Source organism: Molothrus aeneus, chromosome 17 (assembly GCF_037042795.1).
Source record: "Molothrus aeneus isolate 106 chromosome 17, BPBGC_Maene_1.0, whole genome shotgun sequence".
Classification (NCBI taxonomy): Eukaryota; Metazoa; Chordata; class Aves; order Passeriformes; family Icteridae; genus Molothrus; species Molothrus aeneus.
Genome location: NC_089662.1, coordinates 4,458,142 through 4,483,362, shown reverse-complemented (window position 1 = coordinate 4,483,362; position 25,221 = coordinate 4,458,142). Strand labels below are relative to the sequence as shown.

At 51.8% G+C, this 25,221-nt stretch overlaps 2 protein-coding genes across 2 annotated transcripts; one reads left to right on the top strand and one right to left on the bottom strand.

Moving 5' to 3' along the window:
• Positions 1-1,940: 1,940 nt before the first annotated feature.
• LOC136564082 (uncharacterized) lies at positions 1,941-3,409 on the bottom strand. The gene is made up of 2 exons (XM_066561851.1): positions 2,680-3,409; positions 1,941-2,344 (listed from the first exon to the last, which is right to left on the bottom strand). Exons 1-2 carry the CDS (start codon positions 3,407-3,409, stop codon positions 1,941-1,943), a joined length of 1,134 nt encoding a protein of 377 aa, XP_066417948.1.
• Positions 3,410-6,037: 2,628 nt separating this feature from the next.
• MYBL2 (MYB proto-oncogene like 2) lies at positions 6,038-18,965 on the top strand. The gene is made up of 14 exons (XM_066561743.1): positions 6,038-6,083; positions 6,577-6,670; positions 7,795-7,866; positions 8,242-8,334; positions 9,948-10,168; positions 10,327-10,483; positions 11,223-11,480; positions 12,659-13,045; positions 14,506-14,645; positions 14,926-15,025; positions 15,592-15,705; positions 16,226-16,342; positions 16,485-16,631; positions 18,573-18,965. Exons 1-14 carry the CDS (start codon positions 6,064-6,066, stop codon positions 18,699-18,701), a joined length of 2,049 nt encoding a protein of 682 aa, XP_066417840.1. The 5' UTR covers positions 6,038-6,063; the 3' UTR covers positions 18,702-18,965.
• Positions 18,966-25,221: the final 6,256 nt, after the last annotated feature.

The following is a 25,221-nucleotide window of genomic DNA, read 5'->3' as shown; positions in this document are numbered from 1 at the left end:
AGAAAATGTGTTTTGGGTCCTTCTTTCTGGCTCCAGCATTTGTTTTCCTGTAGTTAATTCTTTCTGTTGGTTCTCCTGGTGTACATGAAATCCTTAATTACACTGTGAGAAGGGTTGTTATTTTGGTTTGTGAACTGAGGACAAAAAAATAGAGCCATAATTTTAACAGGAGCTGCTGAAAATACATTTATCACCCTGAGGCAGCCTCCTTTTTTCTCTCTGCCAAAGAGAAGGAAGGAGAGGTGAGTTTGTTACTGTAGAAAGAGAACATTTCTTCCAAGGGAGGGGAGGATTTGAAATTTAGCAATAATGACATTGTTGCAATTGCTGCCTCATAGCAGACTGGAACTACAGAATTTTAAAAAGAGAGGACAGCACATGGATGAAAACCTTAAGATTTAATGGATCATTATTAAGAAACTGTGATACTGCACAGAAACTCATGAATATTTTTACTTCCATTTATTTGATATTTAACTCACTCCCTGAGCTAGTGAGTTCAGTAATGCACAGGAGTGGAAATTCAGGTTAAATTCATTGACTGTGAAATGTTGAAGCTCAATGCACAGCAAAAATAGAGTCAAGGAGATCAGTGGTGAGAAGAAAAGATTTGTCAACATCATCAACACCACACCTCTATTGCAAGGATTTTTTTTTTTATCTTAACATGGTGAAATTGCATTATAAAGCCTTTTTTGGCTGTCAGTCTGACATTCAAATTGTTAAATTCTTCCTCCTTTCAGGCCTTCCATGACTTCTGGGGTTTACCTTGTTCTGCCGTGGTTTTTAAAATTTTGCCAAAAATCTGTTTATCTTTTTATCCCCCCAAAATATCTTTTTATTTTACATTTCTTCATGCTTCACATAGCATCTTGGCACAGGTTTTTCTAAAGGAGGTGCCCCAAATCTCCTGTTCAGTTGTGGTGTGCTAATACAATGTTAGCAGAAGTGGTTGTATCTCTTCCTCCACTGTAGCCATTCCCTTTTCACAGCAGCATGTTGGAATTTTTTCATTTATTCCTCTGTTTTCCTTTAAGGCCGTGGTTGTGTTTGTCACCCAGAGCACTTTGTACATTCCAGCTCCAGATTTACACAACAAGCTTAATCTCTTCTCCTGTGCAGTATCAATAGCAATCAGTCAGCCAGCACAGGCTGCAGCTGAACCAAGCCCCTGAGTGCTCCCCTTGCTAATTTTAGCTCTGGTTTGTCCTCTTCTGGGGTGTTTATACTTCAAACTGTAAATAACTTCTGTTTCCCAGCCCCGTTTCAAGTTGTTTTGTCACCTGTTCCTGATGTTGTAACATGGTTTAAAAAAAGCCATGTGAGCAGCCAGGGGATACAAGCAGCTCCCTGTTTTCTGTGTGTCTCTGAGGCCTCTCTGACAGCTGAAGAACAAATTTTTTCACTGAATTGAAGTTTTTTTGCTAGCGTGGAATACATGTAGCCCATACCTCTCTTTCAAAGCTGTCCCTTTGGCCCTCTGGAAGTATTTAAACTTACTTTGTAACTAGAAACACTTTAGTCGTGGGAGTGTGATACATGTAAAATGTATGGCTGACTGACAGAATTTCGAAGGAGTACAAGTTGGTGAGTGCTTTCAAGAGGTGAGGCGAGGCCAGGGGGAGCAGGTTGGGCACATAACTAATGAGGGAGTTTGTATATTAATGAAATTATTGCTGTGATTGATAAAAGTCGGTTACAAGCAACTCTTGCTGCTTTCCCTTTTTATTTCTGTCCTCTCATGCAGCATAACTGATTACCCCTTAATCTGCCCCTAAAAAAAGAGGGGGACAGTACATTGGTTATTCAGCGACCCATAAATGTCCTGAAAAGTAGTTTTAACAAGTTCCTCCTCCCTTTCTTTGCTGTAAACTGGGACATGAGAGGAAAATCAGGATTGTGTGAATGGGGTGAGATCTAAAGGAGAGTGTGAAAAATCTCTAATGGGTGGGTGCGGTGGCCTGGGTTTCCTTCCCTCGGAGCAGGGCTTGGATGTGACAGACGGAATCGTCGCTGCGGGTGCCCGGTGCTGGATTCCCACGGGCAGTGACACTCTGGGTGCCAGGCCGGGGTGCCCGGGGGCCGCTCCCCGGCTGTGCTTTCCCGGTGCGCCAGGAGAGGGATCCGCAGCCCCGCCCGCGCTCCCGGCGGCAGCGCCGGCCCCGCAGCCATGGCCCCGGGGCTGCAGCCGCGTCCCGCTGCCCCTTCCCCGCCGGGACTCGCCCCGAGCCTTCCGCCAGGTAACGGGGGCGGGCGGGGGGGCTCGGGCACGGCCAGCTCGGGGATGCTGCCCCGGGCGGTGCCGGAGGGGGCTGCACCAGCCCCGGCTGTTCAGGGGGCTCAGCTTCAGATGGGAGGGCAGCGAGAGTCAGAGACCACCAGCAGAGAGACATTTATTGTGCTAATACAAAACAGAGAGATCGGGGAGGAGGAGGAGCCAGCAAGGCTGCGGCTCTCGGGGTGCCACCACCAGCCCAAACATTCCCCATCACCAGTGCCACCCCAGGTGGGCAGATTTAGCTTGTCACCAGCTGCTGTCATCGCCACTCAAACCGCTGGCTCCGTCTTCTGTGCTGCAGCGTGGATTCCCTGCTCCTCGCAGGAGGGGGCAGGCACCCAGCAGCTCCAGCCAGGATCACAGAGCCTGGTGCAGAAACACAGGGACAGCGTCAGGGTCACTCAGGTGGCTCTCCTGGGTGGCAGACCTGTGGATCAGCGTGGGGTGCTTCTTGAAGGCACCAGGCCAAGCCAGAGGAATCACCACAGGGGTCTCCAGGGGTGATGTGTCTGGTTTGGAGCATCCCAGTAAGCGTAATTCCTCAGTGCTGACATCGAGGGATGTGCTGGTATCCATAAAGGATTTTATTGCTGAGATGTCCCACCTGGGTGCTGGCACTTTCCCAAGGGCTGAGATGTCTCCAGGCAGCTCAGAGCTCTTGAAGAGCAGGCTCTCCAGTGGTTTGGAGTGCTTGTCTTTCTTGCAAGGTGTCGAGGTGTTCTGTGATGCCATATTCATCAGGCAGCCATCTCTGCTGGGGTGCTCACAGGGCAAACCAGACAGCTCAAACGTGGCCTGGCCATGGTGGGCCTTGCAGAAGCAGACAAGACTGAGGTCAGAGATGCTCTGGGTCAGGCTGTGCAGCTCAGCCTTCACACAGCTGCTCAGAGACTCCACCTGCTTGACAACACACAGAGAACTGCCACTTGCTGTGTTGTCCAAGTCTGCAGGAAGCTCCCAGGTGTCTTGTTTGAGTTCCCAGGTATCGTGTTTGGAAGCACTGCTAGAGTCCCTGTAATAGCTCACAACAGGAGAAGAATAGCTATGGCTGGAGGAGCTGGCCAAGAACCCATTTTCCAGGATTTCCTTTCTGGTCAGAATGCTGGTACTGTGCCTCTGGGTGGACAGCATGGTGAAGAATCCAGCAGCTCTCTAGCTTATGGAGAGAGATCAGGATAAACCTGTTACTGTTCACTACTATTCACCAATGGATTACAGACTTACAGTAGCAGGACCACTCTTGGTAAAATCCTCTCTCAGTCTTGCAAGGAGCTGAGCAGGATCTGGGACATGTAGGAGGGCATCCAGCTATCACTCTCTTTTAGGGTAAAATAGTTCCACCCCAGCCTGTTAGTTGCTTAGAGGTCATAGTGGCATCTCCCTGAAATTGTATTTATTTTACCTCAGCCTATGTATCACTACTCTTAGCTTGGTACAGGGGACAGAGGCATTTTATCCTCACTTCTGCAGTCACAGGGCCACTCACCCCACTAGAATTGAGTCCCTTTGAGAGAAGGCACCAAACCAGGCTCTGGCTAGCATAGGAGAGGTTGAAGGTCAGCTCTCATCTTACTTAAATCCTATACATGATAACCCTCACCTCCAGCTCCTTCCTGAGGGACTGGGTAGGCCAGGGAAGGGGATGGCTATACTCCAAACCCAGCTTTACTCTGAATGCATGTTAACCAGTGATAAATAGCTCCTGAATTTACTGCAATAGGGCTGTATAGTCAGTCTAGAAGGAAAGTCTTGTTTAAGAGACTAAACCTCAGTTTTTTTAGCGTTTAGGAAATAAATGAAGGAATAAGAAAACAGAATAAATACCATACTTATAAATAAAGTACCTTCAGCTCCTGTGAAGACCCTTTGATTGTCTTGACCCTTTTCTGCCAGCATTACTTACAGCAGTTTTATAGTTCTGGTAATCAATTAACAGGCTGATTTCCTAATTAAGCTAGTTTGGGAGAGGGAGGAGCTTCTGTTTGCCGTTTATTAAGCACAGGGGCAGTGAGGGTGGGCTATGGCTTATTGAAGGAGGTACTCTGAGGGCTGGCTTGTGGTTTTCCTGTCAGCGGGTCCTTAGTAAGGTGACACTTTCCTTTAAGTCTTGCCTCATGTTTTGTGAGCTGTTGATTAGGAATATCCAAGGAATACAGACCTTGCATTGATATAGACAGTATATGTTGGAATACTTGGGCAATTCTCTCAGGCACAGAGTTGGATTGTTGTGGCTGTCCTGGGCAGGACCAGGAGTTGGACTTTGATGATTTTTGGGGTTGTCTTCCAGCCTGGAATATTCTGTGGTTCTGTAACATGTGTGATGTTCCTGCCCTGTGCCCAGGGCTGCTGTAGCTGAGGGGAGGCTCAGGTCAGTGTGGGGTGTCTCGAGGGTAGAAATGGGGGGGTCCCAGATCGGGGGGTGTGAATGGAGGGCATCCTGGATTGGTGTGGAGGAGTCCCAGTAGTTTCAGCTGGATGTGGGAGTCCTCCCTGCGTCCATGGGGAGGTGAATGCAGAGGTGTGGAGGATAGAAATAAGTAGCCATGGGTCAGTGCAGGGGTGGGCGAGGGAGTGTCCTGGGTCGGCGTGGGTGGATCCCAGTGGTTTGGGGTTGGTACAGGGGTGGATGCAAAGGGATCCCGGGGTCGGTGCGGGTTTGGACGCAGTGGGTCTCGGATCAGTGCGGGGTCAGTGTAGGGGTGGACTGGGGGGGGGGGGGGGGGCAGGATCAGGTGCTGGGTTGGATGCAGGGAGTCTCAGCAGTCCCAGTTCGGTGCGGGGATCCCCGCAGGATGTGCTGAAGTATGTGGGAGGCTGGATGCGGGGTGTCTGTGGGTTGTGGCGGGGATGGATGCGGGGTGTCCCGGCTCGGTGTAAGGGTGGATGCGGGATGTCAGGTGTGGATGCGGTGTCCCGGCTCGGTGCGGGGCTGCATGCGGGATGTCAGGGCTGGATGCTGGGTGTCCAGGGTCGGTGTAGGGATGGATGCGGTGTCCCGGCTCGGTATGGGGCTGGAAGCGGGGTGTCAGGGGTGGATGCCGGGTGTCCCGGCTCGGTGTAGGCATGGATGCCGGGTGTCCCGGCTCGGTGTAGGCATGGATGCCGGGTGTCCCGGCTCGGTGTAGGCATGGATGCCGGGTGTCCCGGCTCGGTGTAGGCATGGATGCCGTGTCTTAGCTCGGTGTGGGGCTGGAAGCGGGGTGTCAGGGGTGGTTGCCGCGTGTCCGGGGTCGGTGTAGGCATGGATGCCGGGTGTCCCGGCTCGGTGTAGGCGTGGATGCCGTGTCTTAGCTCGGTGTGGGGCTGGAAGCGGGGTGTCAGGGGTGGTTGCCGCGTGTCCGGGGTCGGTGTAGGGATGGATGCCGGGTGTCCCGGCTCGGTGTAGGGATGGATGCCGGGTGTCCCGGCTCGGTGTAGGCATGGATGTCGGGTGTCCCGGCTCGGTGTAGGCATGGATGCGGTGTCTTAGCTCGGTGTGGGGCTGGAAGCGGGGTGTCAGGGGTGGTTGCCGCGTGTCCGGGGTCGGTGTAGGGATGGATGCCGGGTGTCCCGGCTCGGTGTAGGGATGGATGCCGGGTGTCCCGGCTCGGTGCGGGCTCCCTGAGGGAGCCGGGGGCGGGGCGGGCGGGCGCCCTCCCGCGCGCGCCTCTTTGTGCGGGCGGGAGGCGCGGCGCGCATGCGCGGCCCGGCCCCGCGCGGGGGGGGGCGCCGTTGGCGCGAGATAGGAAAGCGCCGCCAGCGCCGGACCCGCGCCCGGCCCTCAGCGCGGCCCGGCCCGGCCCGACATGGCTCGCCGTGCCCGCGGGTGAGTGCCGGCCCCGCCGTGCCGCCGCTCCCAGCCGCCGGAGGCTCCTCCCGGCCGCCCCGTTCCCGCTCGCCGGCCGGACAGCGGGATGCGGGGCGGTGGCCCCGCGGTATCCGCGCTAGGACATCGGCCCGGCTCTGCCCGCTCGGGAGCGGGGGACGAGCGGGAGCCCCGCAGCGCTGCCCGCGCCCCTTTGCACCAGCGGTCCGGGAGCTGCTGAGCTGTGCCTGGGTGCCCCCATGCAAAGTCCAACCCGAGGGACAGAAATGGAAAGAAATACTCTTTCCCCTGCTCTGGGCAGAATAAAACTTGCCAGCTGGCGCCTAAAGTGGAGGATCTCCTTTCAGTCTGGGCTGTGTGGGTGGGTGTCGGTGAGCTTGGGGCTCGGTGCTGGAAGGAGGAGATCTGGAGTTCTGCTCTGTGTGGTGGAGGTTGCTCCCTCTCCTGCTTTTTTATCAGGTAGAAATGATCATCTTCCTTTATTCCCCCCTAGGGAGGACCAGGATGAGCCGCATTACCAGGATGCGGATTTGGATGTGCCGGAGCAGCGGGATGGCAGGTGCAAAGTCAAGTGGACACCAGAAGAGGTGAGTGAGAGCCTGACATTTGCCGAGAGGTGCTTTGGGGTGGTGCCTCTGACATGGCACCCTGGCCTTGGGTGACTCCACCCCAGCCCTCACCTGCTGGCCGTGGTCTCACCTCCTCCTGTCTTGTTACTGGAGAGGACCTTGTGTCTTTTGTACTGAGCTCAGGCCTGAATGAGGATCAGAGGTTCAGGGGAGTTTGAAGTGCAGCCTGAAGAGTAAGAGCTCAAACATTTTTAACTTAAGCCTGTGAGCACTGAGTGAAACACCACTCACTGCCTGCAGCACTCCTGTGAGCACAGAGGAGTCCAGATGATGGCTGAGGCCTCCAACAAGCTGAAATGTTCAGTGGAAACGTACTCCTTTTTCTGGAGCAAAAGCAGGGAGCATTGACACTTGGGATTATGGCTTAGTCATCCTGGCTGAGAGCCTAAAGTTAACTGGGATATTCTCTTCCTTCCTCCTAGTTTCATTATCAATTTTGTGCTGTGTGAAAACTACAGCTGGGTCAGAACACCAAGTAAGGTGGACTTTGTGGAGGGATCAAAGCCTTGGGCTCATGTTGGGCAGGGAATAATTTCATTATTGAACTATCCAGAGCTCACAGATAAGGATGTCTGTAACAGGCTTTCTGTGAGCTGTAGGAGTTTGTACACCCAGGCTATAGCAGGGATTACGAAAGAAATGCTGTAGAGTCCTGTAGCACTGAAAGACAGAAGAGCACTGTGCAGGTGGTGATACACTTCAATCAGTCAGCTTTCCTGGCCAGACAAAACCAGTGGCTGGGCTGGGAGATGGACTGTCTGGTCAGGAGTGTTCTGGGGCTGGATAAACAGGCCCTTGCCACAGGGTTTGAGCCAGACTGTAGAGGAACAGAGCTGAGCTCTTGTTTTGTACTTAATGCATGAACTTGTCCTAGTACAGAGCTCAGAACCAGTCTGTTCCAGTTGGGCTCCATGTACTGGAGGGCTGCTAAACACTGGTGTGAGCTGCCTTCCTCCCCTGAGCACACAATGCCAACAAAACCTTGACAGTTCAAAACACCTAACTTGTTCTTTTAATGTCATCAGCCCTGTGGTGTGTGTTGCCTCAGTGTATCTGAAAGTGGATGTTTTTGTCCTTTGCAGGATGAGCAGCTGAAGATGTTAGTGAGCCATTATGGGCAGAATGACTGGAAGTTCCTGGCCAGCCACTTTCCTGTGAGTGACCCCATGCCCAGCTGGGAATCCCAGTGTTTGCATGTTGCTGGTTCCCTGTGTCTGTGTAGTGGGACTCTTTTCTGACTCTGGTCTGACTTCATAGCTCCAAGCTGTGAAATGGGGCTGCTTCAGGGCAGGGAGACCTTCTTGCATAGAGGGCTTTCCATGGTGAGTCTGTTGGAGTTGGAGTGAGAAATCAAGGTTCCTGTCCCTGTGTCCAGTGCCCTGGGCCCAGGATCTCCATTTGTATTCTCTGTGTGCTTCTGCAGATGTTTTGTGGGACAGCCTGGGTGTATGGGGACTCTGCCTTTGGGAGGTTTTTGGTGCTCTGGAGCCCCTGGTCTAACTCAAGGCTGTTCCCATTGCTGTTCCCAGAACCGCAGTGACCAGCAGTGTCAGTACCGGTGGCTGAGGGTGTTGAATCCAGACCTGGTGAAGGGCCCGTGGACCAAAGAGGAGGATCAAAAGGTAAGGCAGGGCTGAGAGGATCAGAGTGTTGGATTGTCTGCAGAGGGGGTGGAGATGTCAGGCCCATCCTCAGGTGTTGTACACTGTGTGTAATTGTTCTCCCTGGTGGGTACCTGTGAGAGCAGCTCTGTCTGTCCTGCCCTGAGCAGCCCAGGCAGCCATGGGCAGGATGTGATGTGATCTAGGCCTCTCCAGGTAAACACCTTCCCCCTTTCACACAGTGCTGCTACAGTGGGCTGCCAAGGGAGAGAGCTGAAAAGGGAATTAATTCATCTGCCTGCTGGCAGGTCTCCACCTGGCCTGGCCAGGTTGGATCTAAGAGAAAATAAAACTGGCATTTCCTGTGCCACAGTAGGCAGGCTGGAGTGGATGTCTGAGGTTGGCTGAGTGAATCATGACTTCTGTGAGCCTGTTTCTCTGCTGAATCCAGAGTCAGCCAAGAGGGGCCAGCTCAGACAGACTCATCATCTTGATGTACTTAAGGAAACTTGCAGTGAAATCCCAATTTTACCAAGGTTTTCTGGTACAGAACATCTTAGTTTGGCAGATTCTCTGTAACACTCCTGCTCCCCAGATTGTTTCCCTTTTGGTCCCATCATGTTTTGTCAAGCCCTAAAGAAGCTTCTCCTGATGTTGTTCCCTGTTCTTACAGCAGAGCAGTTGTTGCCTGCTTCCCCCTTCCCTTCACCTTGTCCTGACTCTGCCAGCCTACCCATCCTGGCCAGGCTAGGCTCCAGCTCTCTCCTCATTGTTTTGTCCCAGCTTCTTGGCCTCAGTTTGGCATCTTTGGTCCATTTCTCTGTGCTTGAAAGGCAAGAGTCTGCAGAAGGGACATTTGTTACATGAGCATCACTTCTACCTGCACCTTTCAGCTCAGCACAGCTGGTCAGGGTAGAAATGTTCTCTGAGAACTCTTCAGCCAGGATTTTGGTGGCTGAACATTGCAGATTGTTTCATCCTGACTGTACCCTGGATATTTTAGGAGCCCAGAATGCATTCAGTGCCCAGCAGCATTTGTGTTGGGGCTCTGGCAGAAGTGACAAAGCCCTGGGTGGAGGGTAAGAGGCAAAGTGGATGGTTCTGAAGTGAATTTAAATCTCACCCTGTGTGTCCTGGTGCTGTCAGAGCATGGAGCTGCAGCCTTGTCTGTCCCGGGTGTACCACACTGTTAAAGGGAGCAGCAGGCCAGTGCAGAGCTGATGGGGACAGTTGTCACACAGCCAGGTCCTTGCAAGCAGGGAGGGCAGAGGAGCCTTGGAGCAGGTGGGACTTGGCCCTTGCTCAGAAATGGGAATGTGGTTCTGCATCTGGGCACCTGCCAGTCTCCACCCCATCTTCTGTCAGGGGTCATCTGCATTCACAGGTGCCCTGTGGCAAAATGTCTGCATGGAAGCAGCCTCCTACAGAAATTTGGCAGAATCATTGCTCTCATGAGGGTTGGAACACCTGATAGCCCTGCTGGCTCCTTCCAGCCTTTCCTCCAAAGGGGCCTTCCTTTGTCTGCTCTTACCTGGCCCCAAGAAAGGCGAAGAGCAAAGCCTGAAGATAACTGCACTGACCTTCCCCTCCTTTTTTTTTTCCATTTCCTTCTTTCCCTCCCACTCTCTCCAAAGGTAATTGAACTGGTTAAAAAATATGGCACCAAGCAGTGGACCCTGATAGCCAAGCACCTGAAAGGACGCTTAGGGAAGCAGTGCCGGGAACGCTGGCACAACCACCTGAACCCTGAGGTGAAGAAGTCCTCGTGGACAGAGGAGGAGGATCGCATCATATTTGAGGCCCACAAGGTCCTGGGGAACCGTTGGGCAGAGATTGCCAAGCTGCTGCCTGGGAGGTAGGACCCCTTTGCTCACTGCTGCCTTCCCTGCTGGGTGGCCTGTGCAGATCTGCGTGTTTGGCTCTTGGCATGGGGCTGGGGAGTGTGGTGGAGCTGCTAGCTGTGCTTTAAAGCTGCTGGAAGTGATGATTTGTTCCCTTCTGCTCTCTCTGCAGGACTGATAATGCTGTAAAGAATCACTGGAACTCCACCATCAAGAGGAAGGTGGACACGGGAGGTTTCCTCAATGAAACCAAAGAGTCCAAATCTCTGTACTTGCTCGTGGAGGTGGATAACAAGGAGAGGCAAAGTCAGAAAACAGCTGAGAGCCAGGTACTGCACTTGCAGCAGGCAGCTGGGTCAGTCCCTGCCCTGCTAATGCATTCTGGAGCTCTTCATCCACCTTTCTGCTGCCTCTCACTGCCTTTTCCACAGCCTGGTGTCTGCATGGACAGTCTGTGCCTTCCCCAGCCTCCCAGATCTCTCCCTCCAGGAGCTAGAGGTGTTATGGGAGCCTGAGTGTGTTATCCAGGCAGAGGACAGCAGCCTGCTAGAGCTGTTACCTTGCCAATCCCAGCATCAAGTCTGTCTTAGACCCTGAATATTCTTTTGGCTTCATTGTGCTGTTGCTGGTGGGAGGAGGAGGCTGCTCCAGACAGTGTGTGTGTGGGAGCAGGGTGAAGAGATACAGTGTTCCTTTCCTCTAAAAAAAGGAAGCAGGGAAGTACACCCAGTGATTGTTTTCATGAAGACAGCATGTAGTTTTTGAAGGCAGGCTCCTGATAAATAGGAAACATAGAACTAGTGCTACATGCTCAGCCTAAGTACAACTTTCTCCTGAGACACTGTTAAGTGAAATCTTCAATTAAAGAGTTCTGTGCTCGTTATGTTGCATGGACTCTTTAGTGTATGGGACAGAACAGTGAGGGAGAATGGGGTTGTGAAACAAACCCAGTGGCAGGTAGGAGGGTGGGCAAAGCTGAATGTGTCCAGGTGCTCTCTGTCTCCAAGATCTGACACTGTTCCTTTGCTTTCTGCTGATGTCTGGCCTTTCTTTGTTGTATGTGCCAAGAATGTCCTGCCAAACTGGCCAGTGGATGTCTCTGAAATAAAGGAAGAAGATGTCAGTGATGAGGAAGTGACAGGTGTGCAGGAGCTGCCAGCTGCAGAAGTGGCAGAGCAGAACGTGGAGGGGACCCCAGACGATGCAGTGCCTGAGGATGGCACTTCATTGGTCGAATCACCATACAAATGGGTTGTTGAAGCTGCCAACTATTTGTACCCAGCTTGTGCTCCAGCCCTCAGTGAAGCTCTGGACATGATTGAATCTGTAAGTAACACACCCTTGTTCCTCCAGTTACTCTTAGGGTGTTTCCTCACCCTTTTTGTTTGAGTGAACTTACTGGATGTCCTTGATCCACCCTGAGGAGGACTGGGTCTGTCATTGCCTTGCAGCCTCCCCCTGTCTCTCTTCCAGGGCTGGATTAGACCTTTCCAGCTCTGCCAGTATTGCTGTGGGCTTGCAGCTTTTCCTAGCTGGATGTCCTCATGCGTGGGCTCTGCCTGTGTGGGAGGCTGTAAGTGCTGGCAAACTTGATTTCCAGCCCTTCTTTGTCAGCCAGAGTGTGCCCAGCTCTCCTTTTTGTAATGGTTCAGGCCCATGCTCACTGGCTGTGCTTTGTGTCCTGTCCTGGGGTGGGATAGGACAGGACAGACTGGGAATAAGCCAAGCCCATTGTACTATGCAGGACAGACCCCTTCACGCTGCCATAACTGCCACCATTTGCTTTCAGTGGAGGTAACTTCACTGAAATTATTTTCAGCCAGTCAAGCAGTGCTGAGGTCCCCTGGGTGACAGAGGCACACCAGGGTGGGAGGTTGGCTGAAATCAACAGGGCACTTTGCTGCCACCAGAGGGAAGTTGCCTCTGCAGCCCCCAGCCTGCCTGAGGCATGAAGGAGTCACTTTGCCTCTGTATAGCAACATGGTGTGCCTGAGGCTGAGCAGCCCTTGGGGCCTGCTTGTGTGGTGCTGGATGTTGCTGTGGTGGAGCTGTGAATCAGCTCACTTCTGAACTGGTCTGGTTAGTTTTAATCTGCTTTCAGCTGTGCCCAGCTGTACAGGTGTGCCCAAGACTGTGGATTGCTCTTGGGTGATAGTTCATTCAGTCCCTGTCCCCAGCCCTCTGCCCAGCTGGTGTTTTTGTCCCCTCTCTGAGGGGGTGCAGCGGTTTGTGCAGCTGTGCTGTGAACCAAACAGGGAAACCAGCCTTGCATAAATAGAAAAACCTGCCTTGTGCACAGGCAGCAGCTCTCAGCTGGGTCAGATCCCTGCTCTGGCTCCAGCTGTGCCTGTGGCAGAAGAGAGCAGGGCTTGAGCTGTCCCTGGCCAGGCTCCTTCCAAAGCTTGGTGCCATCTCACACCCCCACTTATTTCACCTCCCAGAACACCAGTCTGTCTGCTCAGCTGCCACCCTGGGCTGCTGCTGACGCTTTCCCTTGTGTGCAGGACCCAGATGGGTGGTGTGACCTGACCCAGTTTGACCTGCCTGAGGAGCCCCTGGCTGGCAGCAGCAGTGGCAGCACCAGCCCGGCCAGACCAGCGCCCGGTGAGGCGACCCCGGCGCTGCCCAGTGTCACCGAGTACCGCCTGGATGGCCACACCATCTCTGACCTGAGCAGGAGCAGCAAGGGAGAGCTCATCCCCATCTCCCCCCACGCTGAGGGCAGCTTTGGCACCCCGCCCTCGGTGCTGAAGAGGCAGAAGAAGAGGAAGATCTCCCTCTCACCTGTCACAGAGAATGTCACCAGCACCAACATGTCCTTCCTGGACTCCTGCAACAGCATGACGCCCAAGGGCACCCCTGTAAAGACACTGCCCTTCTCTCCATCTCAGGTATCTTCTTGGCCTAATGTCATGTATGCCCATCAGCTCTGCCAGCTTTGTGCTCCTCCTGCCTTGAATGAGGCCATGCCAGTGTGCAGAGTGTGTTCCTGCACTAAAAGAAGGCTCAGAGTTGGTTTCTGGCACTGCTTCTCTTCAGTGCTGCCCTTCCTGTGGGAGCAGCAGCCTGTGTCTCCATCTGGGAGTGACTGCAGTTTTGAGAAAGTCCAGCTATCCTGTGTGAGGGGCAGGGCATGTGCCCATCATGAGGAAGGAGCCCCATCTGCATACCAGGGTGTGATGGAGAGCACACTGCTGCTGTCCCCGGGGCGTCGCTGCTGTCCCCGCTGTGGGCAGCAGAGTGGCACCACTGAAAACTTGCTCTCCCTGTCTGTTTGCAGTTCAGTCACACAGGCTGGGCAGCAAACACCTTGTGCAGATCTGTCCTGCTGTGTCTATGAAAATGCTCCTGGCCATGTGTATTGCAAAAGGGATTCAGGATCTTTCAGCCTTTGCTGTGACTGCCACAGTGTCCTCACATGTGGTCTCCAACACACATCACCTTGGAGCACTGTTGTAGTCAGATCCATGAGTATCTCATAGGGAAGTGGAGTTGTGTCTATAAATCAAAATGAAGGCTGCTGTGTTCCCCAGCATAGTTCCCACTGCAGCTCTGTTGTCCAGACCCTCCCCAACTGTACCTTCCAGGCCTTTATTTTTGCTGTTTCTGCAGCAGAAAACATGAGAGAGGCACCACAGGAGAGTCCAAAATGCAGGTGGACCTTGAATAGAAGGCCAGCACAAAGAAGAAATCAGAGCAGGACCCATAATATCCCATAATGTACAGCTCTGCAGAGTGTAAAAGGCAGGAATGTCTGGAGTGAGTCTGAGAAGACAAAAGTCCATGCCCTGCCTCAAGCTGAGCTTCAGCCATCGGTGAATGTCACAAACACATTTTTTCCTCTTCCAAGAGGCTCTTTGGTACAAACACTGTTCCTTATGGGAGCAGAGCTGTCCCTTACTGGCTGCTGGGAAGTAAAACCCTAGAAGAGCTAACACAGCTTGTTGTTTGTTCATAGTTTAGGCTGAAGCCAGCTCAGTGCCAGACCTGTTAACTTGTACACTTTGTGTTACATGGACTTCCCTCATGTTTGCCAGCCTGAGTTGGAATAACTGGGTGAGCTGGGATTACCAGTGCAAGGAAAGACTTCTCTTCACTCTGTAGTTGGTAGCTCTGATAGTTGTATCAGCTCATCCCTTATGGGAAGTGAATAACCTTTATAGATGTGAGGCACCTTCTGGCACCTTTTGTGAGTGTGTCCATGTACAGAACTGGGAGTAGTAACCCTCCCTGGTTTGGGAGGGTTGTTTCTACTTCAGGGTTTCCCTCATATTTAGGGAAAAGTAATGGCTTGTGATGCAATGCTGGGCTGCTTGAGACTGAGTGTCTTTGATTTTTCTTTGCTGTGCAGTTCCTGAACTTCTGGAGCAAACAGGATACACTAGAACTGGAGAACCCTTCCCTGACCTCCACGCCTGTGTGCAGCCAGAAGGTGATTGTCACCACCCCACTGCACAGGGACAAGACCCCTCTGCTCCAGAAGAACTTAGCGTAAGTGCTCCCTTTTCCACACAGGAGTCTGGTCCAGCTCAGACACAGCTCTCAGAACTTGTCATGGTTTTACTGAGAGAGGGGCAAGGCAGACTGGGGATTTCCTTAAATCACTGTTTTCTCCCCCAAAACAGCTCTTCTCTGAGCTGTAGGGAGTGAGTGTCCAGGCTCACTGAGGGCACAGCCAAGTGACCTCTGTTGTGCTCAGCTGCTGGGTGGGTTGTGGCCTTGTGTGGGTTCCAGCCTGTCTGATCCCTTGTCTTTCCCACTCTGCTCCTAGGTTTGTCACACCAGATCAGACATACGTGGTGGACAACACACCTCACACTCCCACGCCTTTCAAAAATGCCCTGGAGAAATATGGACCAATTAGACCTCTGGTAATTATTGGGCAGGGCTGTGCCTTGTGGGGCTGATGAATGCAAATGAGACATGGGGTTGGGGCAGGGCTGTGAGCAAACTCTTATCTGTGCCAGAACAAAGGGCAGTTTGGTAGTGCCAGGCTGAGAGGGGAGGGGTGACGGGGACATTGTCACAGTGATCATTTCATTGTAAGGAGCTGCAGGATTTTTAGAGCCTCTGTGAACCAGCTAAAAATGCCAAAAGCTGCCTTTAAATCAGGCTGCAGTGCTTGGATTGAGGAACAGGAAATGATCTACCTAGGGCTCCCTGAAGAGCTGGATCTCCCAAGCCTTGTGTGCACACTGGTATCCTGATGGCACACTGGGGTTCAGCTGTTAAGTCCCTGAACCTGGACATCCTGTAAATCCATCAGGCTAGCAGAAAACTTGTCATATCTTTTCCAGCTGGGAAGCAAATAGGATTTTGTGTTTATTCTCCCTCTGTGGGCTCTCCTGACCTCATTGTTCCTTGAGGGGAATGCTTGTGAGCCTGCCCAGCATAGAGATTTTGACTGCCTGGTGCTTTTTCTGCCTTTCCACCCCAGCCCCAGACTCCTCACCTGGAAGAAGACTTGAAGGATGTGCTCCGAAGTGAAGCTGGCATTGAACTCATCATAGAGGATGATGTGAAGCCTGAGAAACAGAAAAGGAAACAAGGGGTGAGCTGGCTGTGCATCCAGTACCAGCTGCTAAGCTGCCTTGTGCTCTTAAAGGAGTGTTTTGGCTGGTTTGATTCATCCTGCTATAGGTGCCAAAATGTTTTTAGCCCTGTGGCTGCTCTCTTTTAATCAGCAAGAGGTGCCTGAGGTTAAGGCCTACTTATAGTACCTCCAGGAGTGTCCTGGTTTATGTTGAGCTCTAGGCTTGTTGGCACACTTGGAGCACCTGGGGCAAGTTGGGCTCTCAGAAGGCTGTGGGATGGCATGAAAAGTCTCAGTTTCCTGGTGGCCTCCCCTTCCTACTAAAAGCTCCTCCTCTAAAGTGGTAGCTCAAGATGGCAGGATGGGGGCACTGGAAGCTGCTGTGCCCTGTGGTGGGTTAGGCTGCGCACATCTTCCCCCTGAGGTGCTAGTGGCATGCAGTCAGTGGGGTGCCATGGCCTTGGTGTGCACCTGGGCCCTCAGGGTGGCACTTGGCAGGGTGGGTTTGTGCTGACACTGGTGTCCCCACACTCCCCAGCTGCGCAGGAGCCCCATCAAGAAGGTCCGGAAGTCTCTGGCCCTGGATATTGTGGATGAAGACATGACACAAAACCTGCCTGCCCTCCCCAAGACTGTGTGTTTCAAAAGAGCCCAGGTGAGGGGTTGTGTGCTCAGAACAGGCTCTGCTCTGAAAAAACTCTGCAAAGCAGCAGTAGCAGCCTGGAGCTGCCTTTGAACAGCCCATGTGGATGAAGGGCTGGATTTCTTCTTTCCTTACACTTTTTCTCCTGGTGCAGCCTGTGAATTTCCTGTCAAGGTCCCTGAACCTGTCCTCCTCGAGCAGGAAGAATGACAGTGGTTTGCTCAACAGAGCCTTTGTGCAAGTGCAGCCAGAGAAAATGTCCTACAGGAAAATGCCAAGCCATTTCAGACCACCAGAACCGGTAAGCAGCCACTGCTCTCCCAGGCAGGAGTTTATCTGGCAGTGCAGCCCTTGTCCCTTGAGGAGAGAGGGATGGAGCTCTGAACTGCTGCACAGGCATCCCTACTCTGTCAGGGCTGTCTTTGCACCAAGGCTGGGAGATGCTGAGCCAGAGGTGCCATTTTATGTTCCTCAAAGCCACAGCTGTGCCCTGCTCAGCATGTTTAGCCCTGGATTTCCTTGTGGGAATTCTCACTCAGAAAGGAATTTGGTTGACTGCTCTGGCAGTCAAGTAAACCTTCCTTTTTCCAGTGGACACTCCTTGAGTGGACAGCAGCAAGCTCATCTTTTTTTGCTTTTCAGGGCAGAGCAACTCTGAAGTGTTGTATAAAGGTTAAACAGGAAGGTATTTCCCACCCCTGTGTTTTTTAGGGTGTTTCTGGGTAGTGGGGAAGGCTGTGTGCCTTAGGCAGCACAGGCTGGCTTTATCCTGCTTTATCCTGACCCTGTGGCAGTGCAGAGCTCCAGCTGGCAGTGAGGCACCTTGTACCAAGTGCTGAGGCTGGTGCTGTTAGAGCAGCTCTGTTCCTCAGCTCTGCACAATTGGGCTGGAGTCACAGCAGCCCCTCTGTGGCATAAGCAGATCTCCATGCAATCTTCACCACTCTCAGGCAGGATGCATTCATGGAGGGGTATCCCTATTTGCTGGGCTTAGATAAAGTCTAAGTGTAGCTTAGGCATGGAAATTTGGACCATAATTTTGTAGGTATTTACTTGGGTTGAGTCATTTGAGGTCTCTGGTAGCTTCAGTGGGGATGGAAACACATGCTGTCCTTGTTGAGGGGTTAAGCTGCAACTGGGGGCTCCTGTGATGGTGTTTTCCCATCCCAGGAAGGTGCAGGGTTGTCCTCAGGAAACTGCAGTGAGTGGAGATCTGTCCCTGCATTAGAGCTGTCTAGTGAAACCTATTTCTTCTGACAAATAAAAACCCTTCAGCCAGAGTAATTCCTCCTCCTTCCCAAAATAAACCCTTCTGAAGCACTTCCATTTCTCCTGCTGTCCTCAGCAGGGTTGTGTTGCTGTGAGAGCTAATGGCTCTGTATAAATAAACTTTGGGGGTGACAGGGAGGCAGCTGGTGTGGTGACAGAGTACAGGTGTGCAGTGCAGTCCCACTGCCCACAGCCAGCAGGGCAGTCTGTGCTGCTCTGGGGATTTATTGTGCTGCTGGCAGGCAGTTTTTTGTTAAGGAAGCTCATCTAGCTCTGGGCTGAGCCTCAGTGGGCCCAAAGCCACTCTGTGGCAGTGTGGGACATTCCTGCTGTGGCCAACACTGGAGTCCCTGTGGTTCCCTGCAGTGCAGGTATTTCCAGTTTAGGGCACTGCCTTTCTCCTGGCATTTACCAGAGGATCCTCAGGGGCTTTCCTGGATGCAGGAACACCTCATGGGTGCCCTTTCTGCATGCAGGGACTGAGGCACTCCTGGGTTTTGGCTCCTCCTATGTGCTGAAACTGAAGGCACCAGATTGCTGTTGAGGATGGCAGTTGATCAAAACAGACCTGGGGCCCAGCAGCTCCTGTAGGAGCTGAACTGGTTGGCAATAAACTCCAAAGCTGTGCTTGAATTTCTTCTATCATTCTGGAATATCTTCAGGGCAGTGAATTTTAATAGCTTTGTGCTTTGGGGTTTTTGTCTTGAGGCAAACAGGGGAAAGCCCTGAAAGGGATTGTCTTGCAGTGGAGCACTCACCTGGGAAACTGCTGACCCTAAACCCCAGAAATTACCACCTCAGCTATGAGGAGTAACTGGTGGTGGGCAAGTTCCTCCTGGGTGTGAAATGAGTTAAAAGTTTTCTTTCCCTTGTTAGTTTTGTTTATTTTTGCAGTCTTTTAGGACAGGATGTCACAAGATGTGTGACCTTTGCCTTGACTGTGTTGTACACATCCTTTCTCTTCCCTCTGCAGATGACCAGGGCTTGGAAAGCAGTGGCCTGTGGTGGAACTCGAGACCAACTCTTCATGCAGGAAAAAGCTCGACAGTTTTTGGGCACATTGAAACAGAGTCACACATCAAGGACCTTAATCCTCTCATGAAGGATTGTTCTGATTTCTAATCTTATTTTTTAAACCTTTTTAATAAGTGGAGGGGGAACCACAGGAGAAAATATCTTCTACCAGGCCTTAGTATATGGGAGTGGATTTTTTTTTCCCTTCAGTTCCCAGGTAGATCTACATTGTAATAAATTGGGCTAACTGCTGGCTAGTGTGTGGAATGCAAGCTTTGAGATCATTATGGAAAGGCAAACGAGGGAGGCTTGGAGAGCTGACAGCAAGACCTGACTTCTGGAAAAGTGGAAGCAGCAGCTGTGTTGCACCTTGGAGCAGCAGGTGCTGGAGACTGGCCTCACAGCATCCCTGGATTCCTGCTGCTGCTCTGGTACCTCAGCAATGGCTTTGTGAAGGTTCCTGCATGCCTTGAGTCTCCTTCCTGGCTTTCCCCAGGGGATGGAGTGTCTCCCTGGGCTGGACAAGGAGGAGAGAGGGTGTGGTGCTGTGGGGTGACCTGTGCCTGCAGCCCCTTGCTCCCCATGGGGCTGCTTTGTCCTGCCATGGCTCCAGCAGGGGCCTCTCCCCACGACTGTGCTCCCTCTTCCAATAAATGATGGTGCTCACATCCCTTGGACTCTGCCTCTGCCTCACAGCACTGGGGGAAGGCAGCAAAGTGCTGGGTTTTGTGTGGGCTCTTTGCTCTCCTGGAAAGTTGTTGAATTCCTGTTGGCTTCTCAGCAGGGACAAGGGATGTTCTCCCCACACACACACTCTGAGTTTCATCAGCTGTTCTGAAGTTTTGGCTACTTTATGGGCAGGTGCCACACTGTGAGTCAGACTTGGGATCTCTGCAGAGGTGGAAGGAGGCTGGAGGAGAGCAGCAGGGGTGTGTGATGGAGCAGAGCCTTTCTGTTGCCCTTCCTTTAGAGACTAGAGTTGCACCATGTATCTATTCCAGTGTGGGAACAGTAGCACTGCCCTGGTTTGAGGTAGCCAAGGATGGAATGTGGGGATCTTAGCAACAATATTAACTTTGCAATTGGAAAGGTGTTGGGAAAACTGCAGAGCAGCTCGACAGAACAGGAAGAGCTTTTTGGGTGAGCTGTGCTGTGCTTTCCATGGCCAAAGCCAGCCTGGCAGATCTGCCTCTGCCTGGGGCTGTGCACAGAACAAAGCTGTGCCCACCCCAGGGTGCAAAACCAGAGCTGGGCTGTACAAATCTCCTTTCAGGTTGTGGTTTATGCTGGAAATAGAGTCAAAAAATCCTTGCTGACAAACTTGTTAATGAAAGCTTGGATCCTGGGAAATGAGGGAGGTTTAGAAACCCAGCTAATTTTTCATTTTTACAAGCTCAGGGCCAGAGCAAATCCATGAAGTAATTTTTATTCCTGTTTCTCGGTGTTGCAGTGTTTGCTTTGGAAAGACAGCTGGGACCACTTGTCTGAAAGCCTGGCTTTAGCTGCTCCCATTCTGGTGTTATTTTAAGAAAAATCATCATAAACCCATCCCTCTCTGCTGGGGCTTTGGTGGGCTGGGCTGTTCCTGCACTGGTGACTGCACAAACCCAAGCCTGGAATTGCAATTCCTTCCTGGAGCTGACAGGAGCTGGGAGCAGGCAGGGTCTGCTGCAGGATAAATCAGGCTGTGAGCCTGGCACCTCTGTTTGAGAGCTGCCCCCAAATTAAAGGAGGATGAGACAGAATAAACTGCTTCTCTGAGGCTCTAATCCAGGCAGTGCAGGCTGTCCTGCACTGCAGAACGTTTATGGAGAAAGCTCAAGGGGCAGAAAAATACCAAGGTGTGGCATAGTTGATGAGTAAAAAAGAATTAGCTTTTAATTGGAGAAGGGAGCTTCTTCTAGTGTGGAGGTTGCCAGACTGGTTTGGCTGTCCTGGGGCCTGGGAATAGGCATTGCTCTATTCCTAGGTGAGGAAAAAAAGGTTGCACTTGCTTTGTTTTTCCTGGGAGTTTGGATGCTCTGCTTTCTTTCCAGTAAAAATCTCCTTCTCCACATGCTGGCTGTGGAGTTACTGGGCTGGAGCTGGAGACCCCTCTCAGTTTGAGGCTCTGTGTCCCTGGCTGATGTCCCTTGAGGCCTTTGCAGTGACACAGAGTGGCACAACCTTCTTTCACAAAGGGAAATCTGGATGTTTAATTTAGCTTTAAATGAAAAACCAGGATGAAAGTGTTCCATGAGCATTGGCTGTGTGTGGGAGGAATCCCCTCCCATGGCCCAGCTTGTTGCACAAACCCCATGTTGCTGCCTGACTTTTAAGTTTGTCTTTTGGTAGTTTGCATTCCACAACAGATCAGATGACTCTCTGGTTGAGTCCAGACATGGAAAAAGGTTTTTAAAAGGGTTTTTTAAAGGATTTTTACCAGGAGTGGGAAGGGAATATCACAGCTAGAGCTCCTGGGTTGTGGCAGTGCCTTGACTGCTAGCAGGACATTGTTCCCAGCTTGAACAAACCTTAAGGAAGCTGGGAAGAGTAAAAATAACGGAATAAGGAGATTAAAAAAGGACATCCATGTTTTTTTATTGGCTATCTTACTTTGGATGGAGCCTGGTGGGGCTGAGGAGCACTGAGCTCACACAGCTCCGTGGTCAGCAGTGTGGGAGCTGCTGTGTGTCCCTCCAAGGGCTCTCAGCTGCTGCTTGGAGGGATTTCACACCTTTTTATCTCGTTTTCACAGCTAATTCTGCTAAAGCCTGTGCAAACAGCAGGTTGCTTACAGGGGACTCTTTTGGTTCTACACCCACGGGGAGAGATATCTGACCTGGAGGAATGCAAGTGGTGAACAGAGAAATTCCTCGTCTTTTGGGCATTTCTTGCATCTGAAGAAAATACAAGAAAAAGACAAATGATGGGGCTCAGCTAGGGAACAGGGTATAAGACCAGCCCTGGCAAAGCAAAGGCTTTGTGGGCACGGGGTCCATGTTTATGTTTCTGGGATGTGGAGTTGCCCAGATGTTGGCAGCTGTGGCAGGAGACTCTGCTGGCCTGGCTGCACTTCCTGCTGCAAGCCAGCCTTGCCCTGCTGGCCTCTGATGGCTCCTTAGTAACAGAGAGGAGGAATTTCTCCATTACAGGATCATTAATAGCTCAATATTAATTGGTTACACCTCAGTGATGTCCCATGGGCTTTACCACTGCTCAGTGCAGGAAAGGGCCCTGGGATGAGTGCAAGGGGCTGCTGAGGTTGGGGTGGGGAGCCCAGGGTTTCAAATGATCCTGGGCACTGCTGACAGTGGCAAAGTGCTTCCTCTCCCGCCTTTGCTTATGGTTTTTATTGAGTACTTGCTCAGCAATAACCTTGTAACATTTCCCATGTGCTTTTTTTGACACTCTAACCCATGGGATTAGGGATTTGGGAAATTAAAAGGGTGATTCTAGCTGGTCAGGCACATGCTGAGGATTAGCTGAGCAGCTCCTGGGTCTTGCAAGAGATGGAGACCACTTGTGCTAAGAGGTGGCTGCAGCTGGACAGGAAAGTAACTGTGCTTTGGAAAGTTAAAATCCTGCCTGCCCCTGTTTCTGGAGTGAGAAAACTGCAGTTCTTCATCTCTGCCTGAACAGAATAATCAAATATTAAAAAATACTAGGTCAGGGTAAAACATTTTTCTGTGGAAACCAAAGGGTCCAGGATGAGGAAATAAATGTTTCCACTGAGAAGATGTTAGGAATCAGAAATTTCAGGGAGTTAAATCCCCTGCTGTGAAAAGACTCAGCAGAACTACCCAGGGGACAAGCACAGGGTCACCTTCCCTGGCCATGGGCAGACTCTGGCCTGTACCAGTGTGGCTGGCAGTGGCCAGAATAGCTTGTGAAAGGCAAATCTGATACTTTATAGCAGGTTTGAGTTTGTAAATGCTTTATGATTGGTTTTGTTTTCCCTAAATACTAAATAGATGCTGTAGGAAAATGAATAGATGTTGCATTCCTAATCCCCCTTGGATTTTTTCAAAATTTGTTCAGTTTTGGAAAGTTCACTCAAAGCTTTGACTTAGAGCAAGGCAGCCAGCCCAGGGAATGGGATGCCTTGTACAACAGTGATGTCTTTAAAGGTGGGGTTTGGGGTTTTTTTGGGGTTTTTGGTGCCATTCTGCTGTGCCTAGTTCTGAGTTCAGCCAGGGGCACTGGGCTGCTGAAAGTGCTTAATTCAGTCTTTTGGGGAAGGGAGAGCCCAGTGTCTGGCTCTGAAAATAAAGTGAGTTATCTGTAATTGTACAGGAGGTAACAGGTGCCAAAATTGCTGTCAGATCTGCAGAAAAGGACCAGATAAGAGGAAAAAAAAATAGAAATTTTAAATGCAATTCTGCTGATGTACTGGTCTATTCCCAGGGTCAGTGTAAATCGAGGTTTGAATTAAGCCAAAACAGCCCAGTTAATGTCTAAATCTGCCATTTCTCAGGCCCTGTGCAAGCAGATAAACACAAAATCAATATTTGCTCTAACTGTTGCTAAGTTTTCTTTACAGATTAATTTCTGCCTAATAATCCCTGCAGCTGCAGCTCTCTGGAGTCCTCCCTGCCATGGCTCCTGCCCCATGGTTCCCTACCAGCCCATGATCCTGAGGGGATGTTTGGGGACACTGCAAAATCCACCCAGCTCTGCCTTTGGGGCTGCCCCCAGCATCCTTCATTGCAAGGGATGGATGAGGGGATTGAGGCTTTCATTGGTAAATTTGCAGATGACACTGAGCTGGGAGCGTGTGTTGATCTGTTGGAAGATAGAAGGGCTCTGTAGGGTGACTTGGAATGGTTGGATGGATGGGCAGAGTCTAACAGGATGAAGTTTAATAAATCCCAGTGCCCAGTCCTGCATTTTGGCCACAACAACCCCCTGCAATGTTATGGGCTGGGGATGGTGTGACTGGAGAGTGCCCAGGCAGAAAGGGACCTGGGGGTGCTGATGGACAGACAGCTGGACACGAGCCAGCAGAGTGCCCTGGGGGCCAAGAGGGCCAAGGGCTCCTGGCCTGTGTCAGGAATGGAGAGGCCAGCAGGAGCAGGGAGGTCACTGTGCCCCTGTGCTCAGCCCTGCTGGGGGCACACCCTGAGCGCTGGGCCCAGCTCTGGGCCCTGAGGGTGGGAAGGACCTTGAGGGGCTGGAGAGGGGCTGGGAACACAAACCCTGTGAGTGAGGAAGCCCTGAGGGAGCTGGGGGTGCTCAGCCTGGAGAAAAGGAGACTCAGGGCTGCCCTCATCACTCTCACAGCTCCTGAAAGGTGCCTGTGCTCAGCTGGCCCTGGGCTCTTTCTCCAGCAGCACTGACACAACCAGAGCACACAGCCTCGAGCTGCACCAAGGGAAATACAGGCTGGAGATTGGGAAAAAGTTTTTCCAGCAAGGGTGATAAAGTTCTGGCATGGCTGCCCAGGGAGGTGGTGGAGTCCCCATCCCTGGGGGTGTTTAACAAAGCCTGGATGTGGCACTGGGTGCCAGGGTTGAGCTGAGGGCTTGGGGCTGGGTTGGACTCAATGATCTTGAAGGTCTCTTCCAGCCTTGTCATTCTATGAATTCTGTGGTAGGAAATCTTTTCCCCCTCTCTGGATGCCAGGTATCATTTTTTCCAATCCCACGCCGTGGCAATGCAGCTGGATTGACACCCAGGCAGGGCCGTGGTGAGCCAGGAGGTGCTTTTGTCCGTTCTTTAGAGTTATTTCTGGTTTGAAGGATTATTCCCCGCTCCTGCCGCTAAGGGGGAGTGTTGCCACGCCGAGGAGCAGCTGGATGAGGCTGAGGCAGCGCATCCTTCCCCTCCTCGCAGCTGCTTTTCCCTCCCGGAGCGGTGGGAGAGGCAGGAGTGAAGCAGGGACGGCCGCAGCATCAGCCAGGGGAGGGCAAACGCTCTCCTGTTCCGTGTCAAAGTGGGGAGGGACGCGAATTTCGGACCCAGCCTGGACAATAAACAAACTCCATCCTTTGTAGCCACGTGGCTTTGACAGGGGCTGAGGCACTGCTTGATTCAAGAGGATGGAAATTGGTGAAGAGTGGGGAGGGCATGATGAGGATGCAGGTGGGTGGAAGGACCCTCGGCTCATGAAATGAGCTTTCCTGCTACAAGAAGGAGCGGATGAAGAAGAGAAATGCCCCAAAACTGCCTGTGGAAAGGGTCCCTCCCTGCCTGGAGAAAAGACTTAAAAATGGGGCTTAGAGGCTCTCTGGGGCAGGGTAGGTCAGGATCTCTGCTTCTGGCAGCTTTCCTGTGCTCTGATGCTTGTGTCATCACTGCTGTGCTCAGGCTGACCTCGAGGTCATTCCCCTGCCCTGTGAGAGACACAAAATGTGCAGTTTAGACCTTCTCTCCTCAGACCCCCCAGTCCCTCTGCCCATGAACTGCAGATAACTCCCCCTTCATGTCTTATTTACCTCTCCCTGCACAGGGTTTTGGGATCTGCAGATGCCAAACACACTTGTTTATGGTTTGCTGGTGTTAGAATTGTGAGTTTTCCTCAAAAATATGTTCTCTTTTTAGTTTCTTACTTCACTTCAAATGTCATCCTTTTTCTCTTCTTCTTTCAGGGCCACCCAGGGATTTTAGTCACAGAATTGGAATGAGCT